We start from the raw sequence: 16,739 nt of genomic DNA on the forward strand, positions 1-16,739 counted from the left end.
TATGTATGTATATGTATATGTATATATGAGAAAGAGAGACGCACAGAGAGAATGTGCATGCCAGGGCCTCTTGCTGCTGTAGACGAACTCCACATGCTGCACCTCTTTGTGCTTCAGGCTTTATGTAGCCTGGGGAATCAAACCCAGGCCTACAGGATTAGCAGCGAGCACCTTTATTGGTAAGCCATCTCTCAGCAGCCCCTCAGCTCTTAATATCTCTTAACATTTATTTATTTGAACGAGAGAGAGAGAAAGCTCACTAGGGCCTCCTGACACTGCAAATAAACTCCAGATGCGTGTGACACTGTGCATCTAGCTTTATGGGAATACTTGGGACTTGAACCTAGGCTGTCAGACTTTGTAAGTGAGTACCTTCAGCCACTGAGCCATCTCTCCAGCCCCAGCCCCAGCCTTGAACTTTTTAAAGGCCGAGATGTTTAAAACCCATTTCTACTGTATAAGGGAGCATCTTGATCCTTCCCTTACTTCTGTGGTTTGAATGTGTCCCCCAAAGTTCATGGACAAGTTAATCCCCAAAGCGACAGTGCTGAGAACTGGAACCTTTAGGAAGCAATTGGGTCATGAAGACAGATATTAATACAATTAAGGTGCAGAGTGGGATAGTTTAGTTATCTGGGAGTCGGGTAGACTGAGGTCAGCCCCAACCTCCTCCCCTCTAAGCTTTCACTCTTTCCCCTCCTGCTACTGCCATTGGACAAAGCAGCAGGAAGGCCCTTAAAGCATCCTGGCCCCTTAATCCATCCCTGGAGATTGGATTTCTCGGTCACTAACCGGCATGTCTAAGCCACGGGCCACATGTACGTCAGGATAACTATGAATGTGTATCTTAAAACATTATTATTTTCTCTTGTAACTCAATTGTGAAGTTCTCAAGCTTTTTTTTTTTTTTTGTAAACAGAAACATCTGTTGCAATGACAAAAGGTTGGATGCACTTGTGAGGCCTGTAGGCAATTCACCTCGTTTCATTATAAATGACTTCTCGCAGGTATTCTGTTCTAGCAGCCCCCAATGGATTGAGGCACCTATCCTTGGCAAGGAGAAAAAAAAAAGGGACAAACTCTTCTCCATTGTTATCACCCTCATCTGGTGGGCAGCTCTGTGTGCGCAGGCATGGGGTGTTGGGTGAGGCCACCAGACTTCCCCAGCAGCTGTTGCTGCCAACTGTCCCTCAGCAAGCCTGGCACGGAGCACTGCTCCAAGTCTGCCAGTTGGCTTTCTGAACTTAGAGGAAGGGTGCTTTATTCCTTTTATTCCTATTTATTTACTTAAGAGAGAGAGACAGAAAGCGGGGGGCAGGTATGGGTACACCAGGGCCTTCAGCCACTGCAAACAAACTCCAGACGCCTGCGCCACCTTGTTCATCTGGCTTACGTGGGTCCTGGGGAATTGAACCTGGGTCCTTTGGCCCTGCAGGCAAGCACCTTAACCACTAAGGCATCTCTCCAGCTATTTATTTATTTAAGAGAGAGATATGTCTATATAGAGAAACCTTTTGTTCGTAACTGTGGGACCTTGGTTGCCAATTCTGTCACTGTCTTATCACACTTCACTGGCACAGTCTAGTTCAGGACCATGGCTATCTTGATGACGGACTCTAGGATCAATGTGGGGGTTCTGGAGAGATGGCTCAGTGGATAAAGGTACTTGGTTGCGAAACCTGACAGCCTGTGGCTCCCCGGTAACCACATAAATTTAGCCAGATGTACAAAGTGGTGCAGGTGCATGTATCTGGAGTTCATTTGCAGCTGCAAGAGGCCCTGGTATGCCCATTCTCTCTCTCTGCCTGCAAATAAATAAATAACTAAATAAGTAACTAAATAATTTTTTTAAAGAGGGACTGGGGAGATGGCACAATGGTTAAAGGTGCTTATTTGCAAAGTCTGATTGTGTGGGTTCAATTCCCCAGTACTCATGAAAAATCAGATGCACAAAGTGGCACATATGTCTTGAGTTTGTTTGCAGTGGTTGTAGATCCTGACGTGCCAATACTCACTCTCTATGTCTGCCCGTTTTTCCCTTTCTTTCAAATAAGTTAATTAGATAAATATTTCAAATAAATAAATTAGAGATAAAGAGGTAGATAGATCGGGAGAGAGAATGGGCATGCCAAGGCCTCTATCCATTGCAAACAAACTCCAGATGCATGCACCACTTTATGCATCTGGCTGTGGGTACTGAGGAATTGAACCTGGGTCCTTTGGCTTTGGTCCAGCCCAAATAAAACATTTTTTAAAAATTTAAAAAAAAGAGGGCTGCAGGGATGGCTTAGCAGTTAAGGCACTTGCCTACGAAGCCAAAGGACCTAGGTTCGATTCTCCAGCTCCCACATAAGCCAGATGCGCAAGGTGGTCAATGTGTCTGGAGTTCGTTTGCAGTGGCCCTGGCATGCCCATTTTCTCTCTCCCTCTCTCTCTCTCTCTCTCTCTCTCTCTCTCTCTCTCTCTCTCTCTTACTCTGTGTGTGTGTGTGTCTGAAATAAAAATTAAATAAATAAAAAATAAATTGGTCATTTTTAAACAGAAATATCAATGTGACTTGAGGTGCAGATCACTTACAGGACCCTGTTCTGGAGGCAGTGTTTTCTGCATAAGATTTCCTACAGCAGCGGCCAGGAAGCCGTCCAGAGGCCCCGACTGAGCAGCGACACAGTTTGGACAAGAGAGACTCGAGGAGGAAGAGGAAGCATGGGAGACTGTTTATTCACACAAGAGAGGTGCCACATCGCCAGACTGCCACCAGAAACGCACGTCACTATGGTCACCACGCAGGTGGCCTTCACAGCTCGTCTCCATTTAGATAGGAGGCCAAATGCAGACACGGTACAGGAGGCTTTCCTGGTAAGACCTCACCCACTCCAGACTCTTGTCCCACAACACGTTCTTCTGCTCTCTGACCATCATCCAACATCCCACCAACACTTTTCTGGCCCTTTCCTTGAAACCATTTCCTAACATTTGTAGTCTATGAACTGTAGATAAAGAAAAACAAAGTGTCCCTGGTTCGTGCTGCATATATATATAGATAGACAGGCTTCGGTTCAGCTGCTCTTGGGGTCTCCCCGCAGCTCGGGGCGCTCTCGGCTCACTTGGACTTGTGGTTGCCCTTCTGGGGCTCCGCTGCGCCCTTCCGGGCCTCCTCCTCGGGGATGAACACGCTGACGGTGAAGTCGCTGGTCTCGGAGCCGTATTTGTTCTTCACCACCAGCCCGTACTTGCCCGAATCTGCAGCGCTCACGCCCATGATGGTGAAGTACGCAATCTTCCCGGCCTCGAACTTGAGGCTGCAGTGGTCGTCGGAGTCCAGGGCCTTCTCGTTCTTTAGCCAGGACACCTCCGGGGTCGGGTCACCCCACACGTTGCACGTGAGGTTAAGCGCCTGCAAAAGGTGAGTATAGGAACAAAAGTGGTGAGTCAGTTAGCATGATCCATCTTCATGAGACTTGATGGCTGCCTGATGATGGTTTAACCTGATTATGTGAAAAGATTAGCATCAACCTGCCAGGCTGGAGGTTAAAGTCTTCCTGTGTATGTCTGCCCCTGTGTGAGTTACAATCTGAAATAGCACATGAGTACATCTGTTGTTTTTTTTTAAATTGTTTATTTATTTGACAGAGAGTGAAAGGGAGAAAGAGAGGGCTGGAGGGATGGCTTAGCCGCTAAGGCGTTTGCCTCCAAAGCCATGGGGACCCAGGTTCGATTCCCCAGGACCCACATTAGCCAGATGCACAAGGGGGCGCACGCATCTGGAGTGCATCTGCAGTGGCTGGAGGCCCTGGAGCACCCATTCTCTCTCTCTCTGTCTCTCCTTCTTTCTCTGTTAAATAAATAAATAAATAAAAGAGAGAGAATGGGCCCGCCACCTTGTGCATCTGGCTTGCATGGGTCCTGGGGAACCAAATTGGTGTCCTTCGGCTTTGCAGACAAGCACCTTAACCACTAAGCAATTGCTCCAGCCCTAATGAGTTCATCTCATTAGGGCCAGGGCTATGGAGTTTCTGGGATGCCTGACTGTCAAAATACTTGAGGTTTTATTCCACACCCCCACCCTTCTCCACTTTCTCCTTTATAATCACTCAGATGCCTTTTGCTCTAATGTGGCGCTTTGGGCTGACTGGTAGAGAAATCTGCTCACTGTCACAACCACCACCTGCCCACTTCTGCTTCTCATTCGTGTCACGGAGCCCAGCAGTGCATGGGAACAGCTGCTCCAGATAATGTAACTCATTTTCACATTCTCGGCCTTCTTCAGGTCTTGTGTTCCCTAGGCCCCATTCAATCTGCTGCTGCAGAAGCACACTCTGCTGAAATGCACCCTGAATAAAACACTCCAAACCCTCTCCTTTCTAAGGGGTTGATATGTAGACTTACAATTTACTTTACCTGATTCTTTTGTTGAAAAAAACTTAGAAAACTATAGCTTGACATGAGGCTGTAAAAAGTGCTAGAGAGATCTTCTATATCCTTTCGCCAGTTTTCCCCAGGGTAGTATTTTATAAAACAACTATATAGTACCAAAGCTGGCACATCAACACTGATATATGAAGTTAGGAAAGGAGAAAAGAGAACTTAGGAATAAAAATAGCCCTACCACGATGGAACTTAAAAGTCAACTGTGATCGTATTTCCTGCCATTAAAGAAATGCAGTCAGAGACTCTACATGTCACTAAAGTACTGTGATATGCCTTGCTTTTCCCCCAGAATTCTACCCTCCGCCATCATAGCCTTCACTGCTCTCTGAGGTGCAAAAAGGCTATGTTCCACTACACATCTCTATGCTTGTGAACAGCATGTTAAACATTTCATTACATTATTCGAAACACGGTCTCGTTATGTAGCCCAGGTTGACCTTGAACTCTCGAGAGCCTCCTGCTGAGTGGTGCAATAAACTTTTTTTTTAATTGGCACACATATGTGTATATGGGCACACCATAGTCTCTTGCCTCTGGAAACAAATAACCTGTTGGGCTTTGTATGAGTGGCTGAGGATCTGAACCCAGGCCAGCAGGGTTTACAAGCAAGCATCTTTATATGCTATGCTATCTCCCCAGACCCATAAAGTTCCTTTTTAATTTTAATTTTATTTATTTACTTTTGTTTTATTTAGGTAGGGTCTTACTCTAGCCCAGGCTGACCTGGAATTCACTATGTAATCTCAGGGTGGCCTCGAACTCATGGTGACCCTCCTACCTCTCCCTCCTAAGTGCTAGGATTAAAGGTGTGCACCATCATGCCCTGCTACAAAATTTTATTTATTTATTTGAGAGGGACAGAGAAAGAGACAGGGACAGAGAGAGAGAGAGAGAATACGGGCACACCAGGGCCTCCAGCCACTGCAAATGATCTCCAGACATGGGTCACCTTGTGCATCTGGCTGGCATGGGTCCTGAGGAATTGAACCAGGGTCCTTTGGCTTTGCAAGCAAGTACCTTAACTGTGAGGCCGGCTCTTCAGTACAACATTTTTTTTTTTTTTTTAATGACAAGAATGAAGAAAATGAATACAGGTCAGAAATTAGGCTCAGTGCCTGTCAGGGAGATTATTATGGAGCCGGGATATGGTGGCACAGGCAGAGGCAGGAAGATCACCATGAGTTCGAGGCCACCCTGAGACTACAGAGTGAATTCCAGGTCAGTCTGGGCTAGAGCAAGACCCTACCTCAAAAAATAAATAAATAAATAATAAAACAAAATCAAACATAGAAATGTCAGTTTTCAACAGAAAGAGAACCAATAGAAACCCACAGAGCTGTAAATGTGAGGCACTTAATATCTAGTCCCCTCCCCAGTGCGTGCTGGAGGTCATTGCTTTCTTCCATTTGTTAGACTGTGAGGGAATGGTTCATATCCACTTTCAAATAACTAAATGGTTTCCTGTGCTTTTACACAGTAACTACAGAGAAAGTATATATCTACTCATCAGACAAACTTGTATCCTGATCTCGTCTGGCAAAACATCAATAATTATGCTGCATTCTTTTTTTTTTTTTTTTGGTTTTTCCAGGTAGGGTCTCACTCTGGTCCAGGCTGACCTGGAATTAACTCTGTAGTCTCAGGGTGGCCTTGTACTCACAGTGATCCTCCTACCTCTGCCTCCCAAGTGCTGGGATTAAAGCCGTGCGCCACCACGCCAGGCAGTGCTGCATTCTTTTTAAAAAATATTTATTTTATTTATTTGAGAGAGAGAAAGCGACAGGTAGAGAGAAAATGGGTGCACCAGGGCCTCCAGCCATGGCAAATGAACTCCAGATGCATGCGCTGCCTTGTGCATCTGGCGTTATATGGGTCCTAGAGAATCAAACCCAGGTCCTTAGCTACAGTCCCTTATGCTGCATTCCTAAGAATATTTTATTAGTCAGGCGTGGTGATGCATGCCTTCAATCCCAGCACTCGGGAGGCAGAGGTAGGAGGATCGCCATGAGTTCGAGGCCACCCTGAGACTACATAGTGAATTCCAGGTCAGCCTGGACTAGAGTGAGACCCTACCTCAACGAGGCCCCCCCCAAAAGAATATTTTATTTATGTCCATTTGCTGTGTGGGTATGTGCATGTATGCGTGGAGGTCAGAGGACAGATTTCAGGTGAGTCCTCATCTACCCTGCTTGAGGCAGGGTCTCTAGTGGTTTCTTACTCAGTGAGCTTTGGGGAAGTTCTCCTGAAATCACCTCCTTTCTAACTATAGGCTCAGTGGAATTACAGAAGCCTGCCACAGCTTCCAGCTTCTACTGAGGATCTGAACCCAGGCGCCCAGAATAGCGGACAAGTGCTTCATCCATTGAACCACCTCCCCCCGCCCTAGGAATGCTGCATTTTAAACAGTATTCAGCTATTCTGGTCAAACAGAGCAGCCGTGAAATAAGACAGAGATGCTGGGATACGTGCATCTTAAAAGAAGGGCCACCTTCTGGGGTACTGGAACCTGTTCTTAGTGAGGTAACCGGGGCAGAAGCACTCCATACTCACCTTGCCCTCCTGGATGGTGACAACATCTGGGAGACCGCCCACCACCCGGGCACGATCTGCAAGCAAGGGCATTTCTGGTTAATGACTGCACGGATGAGGGCCCGCGACTGTGTTTGAACCCCACCCTACGGCACAAACCTCCCGGGTTTTTAGTTTTCACTCTCTCGACAGCTATTTCTCGCTGTTCTCATTGTGTAAGATAAGGAAATGGCCCTGTGAATTTGAACTTTAATCCTTCTAGACTCACTTGTTGTATGCAGGCAGGTGCCTGTAGCTGTAACTAACATACCAGCTCGGGATTACTTTGTCACAGAGAGACACACTGTAATTTGCACGGCTATTTTCAGCCCTGGATCGTGTGCAGTTTAGCAGGTTGAAGCCCAAGGAGGCAGAACAAATCTTAATGGACAGGCTCCAAGCCCAGCACGGCCCCTTCGTGTGTTTCCCTATGCACAGTGGTTGCCCAATGGGAGGGCCATGTGTGGGGAGCTCTGGAGGCTCTTACAGATGTAGGTTTTCTCTGAGGCCTTCCCTAGAAAGTTCCCTTTTTTTTTTTTTTTTTTTTAAATCTCCTAGTGGGTTTTTGACAGGACTGTGCAGGCCTCTGTTTATGGCTAAGTATAAAGGTGAGAGGACAAGGTATGGGAAAGGTGCTGAAATTAGGGCTGGTGCCCTTGTCAATGTTGTGGGTGCAAGTACTGGAGCCCCTGGGGTAGGAGCTCTTCTGTAAGGCATCTTCTTAGGCAGTAACACAGTGGCTATCAGTGTTGCATTTTAAGGCCGACTTCAAGCTATCCTAGCCCCCTTAAGTTACGTTGTGACTCTTTCAATATATATTTAAATTTATTTGTCAGAGGAGAAAGATTACATATACATACACATATATGTATATATAATAGAGAGAGAGAGAGAGAGAGGGAGGGAGGGAGGGAGAATGAATACACCAGGGCCTCTTGCTACTACAGACAAACTCAGACGCAGGCACAACCTTGTACAACTGACTTTACATGGGTCCTGGCTTTTTGTGAACCCAGGCTGTCAGGCTTTGTATGTAACTGCCTTTAACCACTGAACCACCTCCCAAGCCCTAACTTGTGACTCTTGATCCTTGGGTTTGTAATTTCTATGTAGATTCCATTACACTACTCGTGTAAGCCTGTCCCCACATCTGGTTCCCTATGTGACTTACTGTGTCACCCACCAATCACCTTTCTGGGTGGGCCTCAGTTTCTGGTTGTAGAATGGATGGGAGAGAGGTGAGTTTGCATAACATCTGTGGACATTAAATTTTCAAACTTGCTCCACAGCATGGGTGGGGTTACCTTGGGGGCCTGAAAAGAGGTGGGAAGGGGATGTGGGCTGGGGAGTCAAGCCCTGTCTCAACATCCATTAAGAATAATAGTTCAGGGGCTGGAGAGATGGCTCAGTGGTTAAGGCGCCTGCCTGTGAAGCCTAAGGACCCATGTTTGACTCTCCAGATCCCACATAAGCCAGACATACAACGTGATGCAAGCATGCAAGGTTGCACATGCACACAGGGTAGCACATGCATCTGGAGTTCGACTGCAGTGCCTGGAGGCCCTGGCATGTCAATTCTCTCTCTCTCTCACTCGGTCTCTTTCTCTCATAGAGAAATAAAAACAATTAGAAGCAAAGAACAGTTCAACTTTGCTGCTTTGTGGGCTTTGCTCTATGCGGCACACTTGGTTTGAAATAAATTCCATGGCTTACAGCAGAGTCAAACCTCAGGGCCAGCCAACCCTAAGATGCCTCTCATCTTTAGTAAGTATGTGACCTGGAGTTCACTTTTCTTGTCCACAGGGGAGGTTAAGGCCTGGGAGAGGGAGGAAACTGCTCAGGGGTGTGTTTTTGCATCATGGAGGGCGGGCATTCTCTGTATCAGAGAAGATATGCTCCTTAGCACTGCCTTGATACCATCAAACATCCGCATCCCTGGCTCTTCACAGCCTCACAAGTACAGGGCCGGAGCCGGGAACTCATGGGAAGGGGAGAGAGGCTGAGAGAGAAGTGAAACCTTCCGTGCAGGAGGGCCTCGAGCTACGGAAGCGAGGGGCGACTTCTCTTCCCGCTCCTCCTGGTCTCCTCTCGTGTCAGCTCAGGATGGCTGCTACAGTGTCAGCCCGTCACAGATTTATAATCCCACCTCCCACGCTGAGAATGAAACGGAATTAATCGCATGGATTCAAGAGTCTGGGATTCTGCAGGACTGCTGCAGTTCTTCTAAAAGCCTCTGTTTTGAAACAAGGTTCTAACAGGAAGGTTGCAGGGAGGCCGGTTTCTATTTCTGAGTACACACACTTGGCTGCTTCATGTCAAGTTCAGTGACGGTAACAAAGGTCTCACTGGGCCACTTTTAATTTATGGGGGGGGGGTCTCGGGAGAGATCAATCTTTGTTGGGGGACAAGTTACAATGATTTACTGATGTCAAAGTGACAATTTCTTAACATTTCTTTTCATCCATCCATCTATCTATTTTTTTTTTCTCCTGTCACATTGTACTTGCAAGTGACTAACGATGATTGTGTGATATCCACCTAAGAGATGTCTCAGGATGTCTGCGCGGTAAGCTCATTTAATAGCTGTGTGACACTATGCTATAATGTCATAACCTGCATCCTTCTTTTCTACAGACATTCTTACGATACTCAGTGAAAGCACGCGGAACAACCACAGTTTCGGAAAGAAAGATGGAAAAGAAAAGAAGTGCACGTTCACTCTCTTTCATCTGTAGGTTTATGGGAAACCGGAACTGGACTTTGGATCTGCCCCTGGGGAAGCAGGAAGAGGGTTACTTACTTTTCTCCGCAATGGCAGCTTGTCTGTGGTGGAGGCAAACAAAGACACAGAGAAAAGTTGTACATTAGCGAGGCATTGATGTGGCTAACCTTGGCTGCATTTTACTTCTCCTGAGACAGGTTGGGGGCCCAGCTAACAGTGCCAGATGCGGCTTTTCTTGCCCTTGCTACAACAAACACCCCTTCTGATACTCAGATAGGCAAGTGGAAACAAGGTCCCAGCACGTGACTGCACAGAAGTGGCATTTGCCGGGAAAGGGAACTTACTTTAATCTCTGGAATTCCGCAAAGGCCTCATCGTATGCTTTAAGAGAAAGAAGAAAAATTCAGCAATGCCAGCTCCTGGGGACCGATTCACTCTGACAAGGCAGCCCACTGTGTTCTCTCCAGACCCAAGAAAACCCACTTGGAATAAAACTGCCCGTGTGTTCACACTACAGCTTAATGCACTCAGTAAGACAAGCAGAAAAAATAAAAGTTGTAGATTTTAGAAGCTTTTGTTTCAACCAGAAGAGACCTTCAACCCTTTTAGCCAAAAGCCAGCGATCAGGTCCACCCAAGGGAAAAAAAAAATGGGGCTAAAAGTCTGTTTCAAAGAAAAGCTGGTTGCGTACTAAACATCCAGAACATCAAAAAAGCTTCTTTTTATTAAATTATCCTTGAAGGGTTCCTAGTTAAACAGTCCAAATGTCTTTATCTCAGGTTTTCTGATCTATTTAAGCAAAACAGAACAGTGAGTTATGGCTCTCAGAGTGAGTGCCAAGATCGGCCTAAAGCAGTATGTCTTTTCTCTTTTGATTCTTTTTGTTAGCATACAAAATAATGGGTTCCATTATGACATTTTCATGTGTAGTTATCATTGCACTTGTCATATTTGCCCCCCCTCGACTGCCCTCCTCCCTCTTGCTGAAACAATTATTTCTTCCCTCCCTCCCTCCCTCCCTCCCTCCCTCCCTCCCTCCCTCCCTCCCTCCTCTCTTTCTTTTTGGTTCTGTTTGACACAGGGTCTCACTCTAACTTAGGCTCACCAGGAACTTACTCTGTAGCCCAAGGTGGCCTCAAACTCATAGCATTTCTCCTACCTCAGTCTCCCAAGTGCTGGGATGAAAGGCATGTGCCCCATGCCCTGCTCTTTTCTTTTCTTTTTCTTTTTTTTTTTTTTTTAATTTTTTTTTTTGTTTATTTATTTGAGAACGACAGACACAGAGAGAAAGACAGACAGAGGGAGAGAGAGAGAATGGGCGCGCCAGGGCTTCCAGCCTCTGCAAACGAACTCCAGACGCGTGCGCCCCTTTGTGCATCTGGCTAACGTAGGACCTGGGGAACCGAGCCTCGAACCGGGGTCCTTAGGCTTCACAGGCAAGCGCTTAACCGCTAAGCCATCTCTCCAGCCCTCTTTTCTTTTTCTTTTCGTCTCTCAATTTAATCCTTCTCTCTCCCTCTCCTTTCCCTTCCTCCTTCCTCTTCTTTTTTCCTTGAGACAGTCTCATGTATCCCAGGTTGGCCTTAGGCTTGCTGTGTTGCTGAGGCTGGCCCTGAACTTGTGATCCTCCCGCCTCTACCTCTCAAGTGTCAGAATTTTTTCTTTTCCTTTTTCAAGGAAGGGTCTCACTCTAGCCCAGGCTGACCTGGAACTCACTATGGAGTGTCAGGGTGGCCTCGAACTCGTGATTTTCCCACCTCTGCCTCCCAAGTACTGGGATTAAAGGCGTGCGCCACCACGCCCGACTCCTAAGTGTCAGAATTTTAGATGTGTGCCACCACACCTGGTGAATCAACATTTCTTACGTCATGATGGAGCTGAGACAAAAGGCAAATGAGATGAGAAGATAAGAACTCTAGTGTCCAAATATAATTTTTCCTCCTGGCCTATAGAGCAAGCCACTCTGACTGACCATCACACAAAAATCATCCTTCTCTCCCAATCCTTCTCACTTCATCTTTCAGATCCTCTGTGACTTGAGAGTCACATTTTAAGTCTAGAAAATACTTAGATAACTCTAATTCCACCCCTCTTTTATATATGGGGATAATAAGTGCAAATCCATGCTTCAAGTTGTCAGGCCTTATTTTTCCTTTTTAACTTGGATTCAGGTTGAACCAGCCTTAGAGTATAGGATTCTTCCCCTCTGCCCTACACCCTGCGCTCTGTGTAGACTTGATAGGCCAATGAGTCCCTTTCAGTCACATTTCATCTTCAGACTTTCCAACCAAGGCAGCTGGCTTCTTGGACTCAAATGACTTTGTTCCTATTTCATCACCATATGTGAACACTTGGCACTGTTCTAAAAGCAGCAATAAGACTCAAGCTGATCTCTGTGTAACCGTCTTCTTGCAAGAGCCCCCCATGTTCCTGTCTCCTGTTGATCTTTCACTGGTGGTCTACGCACTACATTCTTGCTTCTGTCACCAGCACGGATTAAGACTACCTTGCCAAAGTCACTGTTAATAAAACACGTGGGAGGCCAGTGGCTTAGACTGGCTCCTGCACCAGGCCCCAACAAGCTAGACCTATCCAGAATGGGGCCACTCATGTTAGGTGTCATAGTATCAAACTGAACTTAGAAACAGGTCAGTTTTCAAGGGCTGGAGGGATGGCTTAGCGATTAAGCGCTTGCCTGTGAAGCCTAAGGACCCTGGTTTGAGGCTCGATTCCCCAGGACCCATGTAAGCTGCATGCGCAAGGTGGCGCATGCATCTGGAGTTTGTTTGCAGTGACTGGAGACCCTGGAGTGCCCATTCTCTCTCTCTATCTGCCTCTAACAACAACAAAAAAGGCCAGTTTTCAAACCATGGGATTCACATGGAGCAATCAGAAGAAATCTGATTTGAACCAATTTGCTTTTTCTTTTTGAATTTTTAAAAAATTATTTGCAAGCAGAGAGAAAGAGACAGAGAGAAGGGGCATGCCAGGGCCTCCAGCTGCTGCAAATGGACTCCAGATGCATGCGCCATTTTGTGCATCTGACATTACATGGGTGCTGGGGAATCGAACTTGGGTCATTAGGCTCTGCAGGCAAGTGCCTTAGCCACTGCGCCATCTCTACAGGCCCCCAATTTACCTTTTGTCTTATGCTGTTTCCTTGTTCCTGTTCACTACCTTAAGAAACCCCATTGTGTCACACCATGGAGCACCTTTGTGTTTAGGAAGTGGGATGCTGCTTAGGGGGTTTTGAATGAAATGTCCTCCATAGCGTCATGTGTTTTGAATACTTGGTCTCCAGCTGGCGGCAATTTGGGAAAGGTGTGGAGCCTTTGGGAGGTAGGGCCTTGCTGGAGGAAATGTCAGCTGGGTGGAACCTTGAGGCTTGTTAGTCCCGTCCCCCTGGGTATAACTAGTTCACTCAGACTACTTCCTTCCTGGTGCTGTGACAAGACGTGACACCCCCGTGAGAACTCGTGCCATGCTTTCCCCACCACGATGAAACTTCCCTCCTGAGACCTTAAGCTGAAATAAACCCTTTCCTTCCATATACTGTTTTTGGTCGGGTGTTTGTCCCAGCAATGAGAAGGTAAGCGCTACACTGTCTGAGTTGCTCATACAAGCCAATGAGATCCTGAAAGTAAAACTGAGAAATGTTCATTGAGATCGCTAACATCAAACTCTTTTAACATCACCAGTCTAATAACCACACTCACGCCTCCATTCTACAGTAAGTTTGAACCTACAGGGTACGGTTTACCTTGTCCAGAAAGATCCACTGTCTTTTGGTGTCCAGTCTGGCCGTCAAACAGCTCCATGACGTATTTCCCTTTGTCATTCGGAGTGGGTTCGTTGATTTGTAGCCAGATCTGCTCCCCGGTGACCCCGCTCTTAACTCTGTCTGTGTACTTAATACCAGTCCCACTGTTAAAATCAAAGAAGCCATTGTCACTCTTTGCTTTCATGCAGAGCTACTCGGTCCTCTGCCTCTTATTAAAGGTCTTGCCATAAACTTTTATAGGCTTTCAAAACACATGGGACCTGGATATGTTATTCTGCTTTAGAGAAATATGTGCCCTGAAGCAGGGTGCTTGGATTCCAAGGCCTGGGAGTGACAGCCTGAACATTTACTTAATTCTCTACTGTGGTCTGGGGCCCACGGCAGATTTTAAGGCCAATACGTATGGATGGTATTAATTATCTTTGGTTTTGCATGAGTTTATTTATAGTCCCAAGGAAATCCCTACAGGTCAAAGGCCAGACTGCATACCATTCCTGCTGCACACTTAATGCATGTGATCCATAGTTTAACTGGATTGTATAAGCTTGTCAAGAACGCACATGGAAACTATCTGTGCCTGACATCTACTGACATATGTTGCTACGAAGCTACTTAAAACATATGTAAATATGAGCTTGGAAGTCGAGCCAAGAGTGAATAAACAGCAGACTGGCTGCCAAGATGAATGGAGCACGTGTTCTGACCCTGGCTCTGAGTTTCTCAGTATTCCATAGTAGGTTGCAAACAGACCCGCACATTGTATTCCCCATGACGGAGTAGAAGGAAGCAGAGTCCTTGAAGTTGTGATGATCTGACTGCCTGGAGACGCTGCTGGGGTGGTAAAATAAGGGAGGAGCAGTTGGTCTCCTGCTCTTTTTGTTTGTTTTGTTTTTTCGAAGTAGGGTCTCATTCTAGCCCAGACTGACCTGGAATTAACTATGTCATCTCAGGGTGGCCTCGGACTCAGGGTGATCCTCCTACCTCTGCCTCCCAAGTGTTGGGATTAAAGGTGTGCGCCACCACACCCAGCATTCCTTCCATTTTTACAAAGTCTTCATGGAGTTTAAGAGCAGGAGACTCAGCACTCAGGAGGTAGAGGTAAGAGGATCGCCATGAGTTCAAGGCCACCCTGAGATGACATAGTGAATTATAGGTCAGCCTGGGCTAGAGTGAGACCATACCTCAAAAAACAAAAATCAGGGCTGGAGAGATGGCTCAGCAGTTAAGTGCTTGCCTGTGAAGCCTAAGGACCCTGGTTCAAGGCTCGATTCCCCAGGACCCATGTTAGCCAGATGCACAAGGGGGTGCGTGTGTTTGGAGTTCTTTTACAATGGCTGGAAACCCTGGCGTGCCCATTCTCTCTCTCTCTTTTTCTCCTGCCTTCTCTCCTGTCTGTAACTCTCAAATAAATAAAAATAAACAAACAAAAAATATTTTTAAAAAATGTAGAAGGAAATAAGAAAAAAAATCAGTGTGCAGAAACACTTTATTATATATACTTACAATGATATATAGAGAAAAGACTCAAAGAAAGTATTTCAAATATTCATATCATGGCTAATAAAATTATGGGTAATATGTATGAATTCTTACTACTGTTTAATAAGATATCACAAATATATTTTCTAAAAACATGCATGTATTGTACAATGTTTATGGCTGGAATAGACTTTTTTGTTGCTTGCTTTTTTTTTTTTTTTTTTGAGGCAGGGTCTCATTCTAGCCCAGACTGACTTGGAACTCACTCTGTAACCCAAGGCTGACCTTGAACTCACAGTGATCCTTTTACCTCATCATCCCAAGTGCTGGGACTAAAGGCATGCCCTCCATACCCATCTTGAAATAAACTTTTAATGATAGACAAATACACAAAACAAATTTTTGCTTCAGCGTTCAAATAAATATTATTATTTTCTTATAATGCTTCTTCTTTTTTTTTTTTTTTTTTTGTGAGGTAGGTTCCTGGTCCAGGCTGACCTGGAATTCACTATGTAGTCTCAGGCTGGCCTCGAACTCATGGCAATCCTCCTACCTCCACCTCCCAAGTACTGGGATTAAAGGCATGTGCCATGGCGCCTGGCTATAACACTACATTTTGAAGACTATTTATTCATATATTTTAAAAGATATTAAATTTAAATGTCATATAATATGAGGTAAATACTCCATCTGTATCTCATAGGTTTTGACCTGAGGCATGGATATTTCTCAGCAAATCAAATGGGAAGACCATTCTCTGCTTTGCAATGATGAACTTTGAGGTCGCTAATCTGTAGTTACATGCAGAACGGTACCTTATGGAATATTAAAGACTTCAGATAGAATGAGCATTATTGCTTTTGAGTTTCATATTTGTTTATTTGAGAAAGAGAAGGAGAGAGAGGGAGAATGGGCATGTCAGGGCCTCCTGCAACTGCAAATGAATGCCAGACACATATACCACTTTGTGCATCTGGCTTTATGTGAGTTACTTGGGAATTGAACCTAAGCCATCAGGCTTTGCAAGCAAGTACCTTTAACTGCTGAGCCATTTCTCCAGCCCTGTTTATTTTATATGGGAGAAAAAAAATGAAATTCATAGAATTGGATGACTTGCCTAAGATCACAGTCAAGGAAGATAAGAGGCAAATATCTTCAAAAGAAAGCTAAGACAGCTCTCAAGTCCCTGAGTGTTCACAGGAACATACATATGTAAGAAACATAAACCTGACAAGACCAAATCACGTAGGATGTTTATGCCTCGCTAGTCTTAACAGTAACTTCCTTAAAACATATTTTCAAGACTGGAGAGATGGCTTAGTGGTTAAGGCACATGCCTGTGAAGCCCAAGGACCCATGTTCAACTCTCCAGGACCCATGAAAACCAGATGCACCAAGTGAGGTAAGTGTGCATGGTCACACATGCGCACAAGGCAGCACACATGTCTGGAGTTCGAATGCAGTGGCTAGAGGCCATGGCACACCAATTCTCTTTCTCTCTCTCACCTTAAAAAAAAAAAAAAAAAAAGGCCAGTCTGTTAGGCTTGCCTCAAACCAAACAAACAAAAAGCCATATTTTTAATATTCTCATTTTTGAACAAATAGTTCTTTTAGAAAAGATGTAACTTTATTTATTATTTTTATTTATTTATCTGACAGAGAAAGAGGGAGAGAGAAAGGAAGAGAGAGAGAATGGGCATACCAAGGCCTTCAGCCACTGCAAACATACTCCAGACGCATGTGCCCCCTTGTGTATCT

At 45.5% G+C, this 16,739-nt stretch overlaps 1 protein-coding gene across 2 annotated transcripts in view; it reads right to left on the bottom strand.

Annotated features, from left to right (window-relative positions):
* Positions 1 to 2,695: 2,695 nt before the first annotated feature.
* The window catches only part of Myom1 (myomesin 1), a 167,507-nt gene continuing 153,463 nt past the window's right edge, over positions 2,696 to 16,739 (bottom strand). For both annotated transcript variants that reach the window (XM_004662649.2, XM_004662648.2), the window contains 5 exons: positions 13,482 to 13,645; positions 10,066 to 10,102; positions 9,800 to 9,822; positions 6,982 to 7,037; positions 2,696 to 3,397 (listed from right to left, as the gene is read on the bottom strand). In XM_004662649.2, the coding sequence (XP_004662706.2) occupies positions 3,104 to 3,397; positions 6,982 to 7,037; positions 9,800 to 9,822; positions 10,066 to 10,102; positions 13,482 to 13,645 (574 nt within the window). In that variant the 3' untranslated portion in view covers positions 2,696 to 3,103. The remainder of the gene's footprint in view (positions 3,398 to 6,981; positions 7,038 to 9,799; positions 9,823 to 10,065; positions 10,103 to 13,481; positions 13,646 to 16,739) is intronic.

Source organism: Jaculus jaculus, chromosome 2 (assembly GCF_020740685.1).
Source record: "Jaculus jaculus isolate mJacJac1 chromosome 2, mJacJac1.mat.Y.cur, whole genome shotgun sequence".
Taxonomy (NCBI): domain Eukaryota; kingdom Metazoa; phylum Chordata; class Mammalia; order Rodentia; family Dipodidae; genus Jaculus; species Jaculus jaculus.